Below are 6,360 nucleotides of genomic sequence, written 5' to 3'. Positions count from 1 at the left end.
ATATATATATATATATATATATATATATATATTATTTTTTTTTTTTTCTTATTTCCCCTCTATTTATGCTATGGGATATGGACCGAAATCATTCGTCAACTGGAACACCAAATCTCCCTGCTGTTTGTTAAAAATCTTCAAAAGTGATTGAGTACTGCGTGGCATGTTACACTTTTTCAATTCATAAATCCCGGATAAGCAATGTTTTTTTTGCAGCGACTGTGCTGTGAGCAACTTCAGCTTTGGACAAATTCTCTGATGAGGATATTGCTGGCCCTGGGAATACAGAAATTGGAATTGATGCCAGGAAACTAACAATATTTAAGTAGAACTGAAATTTTTGGGTAGCTGAGCCCACATCACGAAGAAATTAATATTTGTTATTAAGATTATTTCTGTTGTAACAGTCAAAGATACCTGCAGGCACAATGGTAAAGGAGTAGACATTTTCTCCAGGGCCTTTTGTGTGTTGTTTTTTTTGTTTGTTTGTTTTTTCCCCCTCCCTAAGTTGAACTGTAAACTAGACAACTCAAATATGGCACAGGGAGCTTGTCCTTTAGATCCTTACCTCATTCACCTGAGCTAGAAGTCAGTCTAAGAGGGAAGGAGTTAATCTCTGCATTCTGTGTGGACAGATGTATGTCTGTAATACATGTTGCAACCAGCAGAGAGTGCTGTCTCCATTTAATTCTAGGAAACATTAAGCTTTCAACAGATGTTTTCCGAGACTTACAAATGGTGCCCTTTTTAAATGCTTGTTTAACAAACAGTGTGTGGGGTTTTCTTTTGTAGCTGAAACTATTTATTTTAGCATTTACAAGTGAGTATATGTGGTAAAAACAAAGAAAGCTATGTGTGCAAGTTTTCTGATGGTGGGCTACAAGCTTTTTCAGGGATCAAGCTACAAAAAAAAGCATTGAAGATAAAGAGGTTGTCATTTATTAGCTTATGTGTACTAGAGTAAGATTTGAACACACTTGTAAAAGATAAATTACTGGGTGTTGATATCATAGAGATTGCTTAAAAATAGACTTTCTTCTCTCCTTTCTTTATGTATTGATAACAAGCTAACTTTTGTTCACATTGTTTTCTCCTGCTTCTGGTTCTTGCAGGATGGAGAAGAATTTGAGAGACTGAACAAACCAAGTAGTGACATTGATACAGATGAAGATTCACTCTAGCATGGAACAGGCTGAGAAGAATGCTATTACTCATAGTGAGGGAATGTTCATGTTTCCTTTTTCCCTTTTTGCAGAATGATTGAGACTTCTTTGGGCCTAAATGTCAGAGATAGATAAGGAAAACATTCAAACTCTTAATTTGAGCCACACATTTTTGAAAGCTGTTTTCCCTCTTACCATCTCTGCAAATGAAGAGTTTAAAATCTGCTGAAATAAAGCAAGTTTATAATTGATGCGAACAAGAAGAAACTTGGATGCTGGACTCAGTTGTGTGGGTGACATGTGCTGTATTGGAGGGCAGTCCTTGCTGCAAATACACTAGCATGTGTCTTTCATCATTTTGGTTGACTGTTGTGAAGCGGTACAAATTCCTGTATGAATTCCTTAGTTATCAAAACAGGTGATAAAACTGTTGTTCATCTTGCAGAAGTGGTAGGAGGACTGATGAGCATCTTCTAATTAAGCTGGCACTAATAACCTTATAAGTAATGAGGCATATTGACTGTTTTATTGTATTTTGGTAAATCAGATTGAAACATCCCTAGCTGAGTGAAAGAGTCCCCTTGAAACAATCTTATCAAACCTTGACTTGTGAATGTATAACAAATCAGATCATTTGGGTTAAGGATCCTTCAGATGGAGGAATCTCTAGAGTGTGATTTCAGTATGAATGGTTTTAATTTAATTTTCATTCCTGTTCTACACCAGTGTAACTCTGTACTGGCTCCTGTGGAGTCCTTTATGATTCTTTGATGTGACTGAAGCAGAACAGATTTCAGTGACTTCAGCTCTCTCATATTTCTAGTGCGAGACTGCTTTGTGCCTGTCTCCCAGTGTTCGGGGAAAATGAAATATGGAATGCCTTTATAGAAAATAGTGTATTTTACATGCAACTTATGTGGCCTAACACTGAAAGAGCCTGAATAAAACAAAAGTGTGTTATTCAGTTTGAATGTATCATAGGATCTTTTTTGCATGTGGAAAGCATATATGTAGAGATATACTTTACACTGGGGCCACCATCTGAAAGTGAATATTACATAGCTACAGTGAGACGCTACAACATGTAGTACCAAGTACATGGAGCACTAAGCAGGAGGGTACAGGTGTTGAAATGATTTGGTGTTGCTCCCCCAACTCAGACTGATAAAGGTTTGCATTCGTTTTATAGAGAGAGAAGTTATTCTGCAGAGAGCCAGGCAGGGTGATCTCAGAATAACTGTTGGCTTGTATTTTGAGTGAGATAAAAAATAGGTTCCAAGTAATTCAGTGAATCTTAAAAATTGAAGGATGAAGTGAATAGGAATGCAGATAAGAGTTATTAATGTGTTCTTGGAAAGATACTGTCAAAGGAATTCCTAAGGAGGTATGCAATAAGTTCAGCATCAAACTCTCATACCACAGAATATAGTAATGCATTTCTCTGTGGACTGTGGACAGTTCTGTCTTTGTTCCCCCTCTGCTTCCAGGCTGTGTGCTAACAGCTTACTTACACATACTGTATTGATGGCTCATTGCTGTACTTACTAGCATACCTCCTGTCACTGATCCGGCAAGAAGGGCAGCCTGTTTCCAGTTGTGGCCAATGTCTGTCAGAAGCTCTATATGTGAAATTCTGATTTCTGTTTTTTGGATGATGAATGTGAAGTCTTTTTTTTTTTTTTTCCTTTTCCTCCAGAAGTGTATGCTTTTTCTAGTATGTATTAAGAATAATTATACAAAGAGAAATTGCTGTTGTGGTTTGTTTATATGAGGTAACCTTATAAGAAGTGTTGAGCTGAAAAACATTTTACAGCTGATCTTGTTGTGCTTTCAACAACAAAAAAAACCTTGTTGTTTGGATCTGTGCAGAATGAATAAGAAAGTATATTTGAATGTAAATTCCACATGGTTTCATTGGTGTATGATGTCCTGATTTGGGAAATGAAAGTTCAGTGTTGAAAAGGAAACAAAAAGTCCCTCAAACTGTTCAAGACTTAGTTTCCAATAAGAGAGCTTCATTTTGTTTTCCATTGCATACAGGTTTGCAATATATACTTGCCTGAGTTCATTGTTTTTGTTTATTTTTTTTTCTAGTCACAGCTACCCACCTTTAGCAGATATTTTCATGAAAAAATGAAAGTACTGTTGGTTTTAGACTGCTGTGTATTAAGAGTGGTAGCTTTTTGCGTTGACTTTTGCAGACAGTTTTGCCTTACATTAAGTCAGAGTATAGAATTCTGTTTCATACCCCTAGTGACAGAGTGTCAAACCTTAAATGAATGTCTTGAAAGCATTATTTGACCTTCCTGCATGAACTATCTGCCTTACGAGAGATAAGAGTTGGAAATGACTGATTTGCAAATTTTATGAAGTGTATTTGGGATTGCATTCAGCTCTTGTCAGCCTTAGTCATTTCTTCCCTCTTTAAGTTTCACTGATGTTGTAACGCTTGACTTGTTTTACCGAACTCTGATTGCACAAAGATATCAGGTATATAACTGTGAATGTATGCTGATATACTCATTTACTGATCTATCTGATTTACTTTCTGTGTAGAATTAGGTGCTGTCTAATATGTGGAAATCTTTCTGTGGTCTTCAGGTGAACAGGTTGGAATGAGGCTATTGGATTGGCCAGGCAGGTTTTTTTTAATAATGGAAGAGAACTTTGAATCCTCTCAGCAGTAACAGGAACATTAACTGTCTAAAAATGGGTAAGGACTTAATAGAAAATTAGCAATAAAAAGTGTATAAGTAATTCAGAAATATGACCATACAATTCTGTGCAGTCATACTGCCCATGGCGATAGTCAAATGTAGTGTGTCTATGACATTTGTTAGAGGAAGTGACTATAAACAAATGTTAGCTGAAAAAAACAACTCTGGTTAGCAAGTGAGGCTGTTCTGTAGAGCTATACGTTGCAAATAGTTCATGTGATCCCTACAGCAGTAACAGTGGTTAAGTACTTCCACTGTGGTGTCCTTCACCTGCTCTGTGTCAGAAAGTTTACTTTTTTTTTTTTTCTTCTCTAGCTTACAGTTTTACTCCTCAAATGGCAATAGGGAATTTTATTAGGAGTTTTTTGGAGATCAGCATTAGTTTGACACATAGTCTTTAATGAAGGTGTTGGACTGAGAGCTCTTTCGAAGTTGTGAGTCAGAGCCCAGATTCACAAATGTTTGAGCTTTATCACTGCTTAGAATGTTATGTTCCTCCCTTAGATGGGAGGAATTAGTTCATAAAACCTCTAAGGAAGAGAGATCTCTTCATGTTTCTCTTGTTTATAACAAGTTTTTTAAAGTAATTTTTATTGATTAATTTCAGCTACTTTGTGAAAGTAGAAACTGAGCCATTGTGCTTGAAGGACAGCCTGTGGACTAAAACAGCTGTCTTTGAGCTGAATCAAATCCCAGAAATATGTATGAGAAAAAAAGTTTTGAAATTTTCCTTCATTGTGTCAAAACTTCCTACTTAGAACTGTAAAAATAGGGCTTTAATCTCAATAAACCTGTCCTCAGAGTGGTGCTGCAGGGACAGATGCAGTATTTTTGATCTGATTTGTGTTTGGCACAATTAAGTGTTGGTTTGGAGTTGTCTGTCTCTCTGATACTTTTGGAGTCTTTGAGTAACTATATATTGTTGTTAAAAGGATTAGCGTTCCTCCCAAGCTTTGCTTTTAGTTTTCCACAGGGAGAGGTAGGTTGCAAAATCAGGATTTTAAATCATTGCTAAACGTTGTTAGTAATTTTGAGCCATTTTGTAACAAAGGCAAAAATTGGCACCAGAAGGTAGAATCATACTGAGTGTCTCAGATTTTATAATATTACAATGTGCAATTTTGCTTAAGAGCACATCCCAGCCTCCCTTATCAGTAGACAACTTGATTGGAGTTGTTTTTTTTAGATGCAACTCCCACAACCAAGACTGGGTTTGATACTTGCACAACTTGGATTAGGCACAGCCCTGTCTTTTGTAAGTTTACATCTCTTCCTCCTGCTCGGCACAGGATGTTTAGATTCCGTGTTTTGTACTGTCAATTAAAAGGGCTTTTATTTTTTATTTGCATGAAAAATAAGGTCACAGAAAAGTTGAAATGAACAACTGAAAGAAAACACTCCAGAGATGTTTCTCCTTTTGTCAATAGGTGGTGGCTGTTAGGTACACTTTCCTCTGCTTTTGCTTTGGGCAAAGATGGCTAGATAACTGACCTTAATGCATTGGTGCAGTACTTGTTCTCTAAGACTGAGTTATGGGGCTTGATCTTTTTTCCTAGAAAACTTCCAGTTCTATAACTTTTTTAATCTGTCCTCTTTGTGTTTTTTGTTTTGTTTTGTTTTTCTCTGTCCTCTGCTTTCAGCTGCAGAAGTTCTGTAGGTAAAGAGAAAGCTTGCAAGTACTCTGCAACCATCAGTCCTCTCAGAATGGTTCTGTCAGAAGTCTATCTTCACCCACTTAGCTCCAGACACAAACCTGAGAGTTTTTAAGATAGAAGCAGTATCCTGTGGTGGCTAGACCTTGTGGCAGAGGGCAGCCAGCCAGCTGGAAGGTGACTAGGTCTAATGCAAAGGAGCGATTGGCCAAGCCCTGTGACCTCTTGACATCTGTCTGCCTTGCAGAAGGGCAAACAAGATCTGACCTGCCCCTTTCCCCCCCTCCCTCCCCCCCAAAAAACCACCCAACAACAACAACAAACAACAACAAAAACCCTCACTCCATCAGAAAAACTAAACAAAACAAAATCCACATCTGCAGGGGGAAAAAAAATGCAAAACCAAAAAGGAAAATACAAAATCTCACATGGTAGTAGAGCATACTCTGTCTGGTTTTGAGTTGTGCTTTCTACCTACTCCAGTGCTACTGCTGTGATGACAAAACCTAATGAGTGCCCTATTACACGTATGCATAAGAATGCATACCTGGAATATGCTTCTGTGTAACAGATTATAAAAAAGAAAAGTGACTGATCAGGTGTGCCTGAAACAGTAGACAAGACTATTGTGCCACTGTGAAGATTTGCATGATGCCTTCACTTCAAGATATTCCTGAATCTCGCTGCTGAGTCTTTAGTGTTTGGAAGTTTAACACAAATGATATTGAAAGCACAGCTTTGCAAGGAGTTTCTGCAACTGACTTCAACAGAATAAGCTGGTGCAATGGACCCAATGCCCGAAGACAACAGTGAGAAGGGAGAAGAAAA

General features: G+C 37.5%; 1 protein-coding gene across 4 annotated transcripts in view; it reads left to right on the top strand.

The window, feature by feature from the left end:
- Window positions 1-3,668, top strand: part of SLC35A5 (solute carrier family 35 member A5) — an 11,365-nt gene extending 7,697 nt beyond the window's left edge. For all 4 annotated transcript variants that reach the window (XM_010719601.3, XM_019618961.2, XM_010719607.3 and 1 more), the window contains one exon: window positions 1,113-3,668. In XM_010719601.3, coding sequence (XP_010717903.1) covers window positions 1,113-1,181 — 69 coding nt within the window. In that variant the 3' untranslated portion in view covers window positions 1,182-3,668. The remainder of the gene's footprint in view (window positions 1-1,112) is intronic.
- The last annotated feature ends 2,692 nt before the right edge of the window (window positions 3,669-6,360 follow it).

Source organism: Meleagris gallopavo, chromosome 1, assembly GCF_000146605.3.
Source record: "Meleagris gallopavo isolate NT-WF06-2002-E0010 breed Aviagen turkey brand Nicholas breeding stock chromosome 1, Turkey_5.1, whole genome shotgun sequence".
Taxonomy (NCBI): Eukaryota; Metazoa; Chordata; class Aves; order Galliformes; family Phasianidae; genus Meleagris; species Meleagris gallopavo.
Note: the sequence above shows the minus strand (reverse complement) of the source record. Positions and strands in the feature narration are given on the sequence as shown.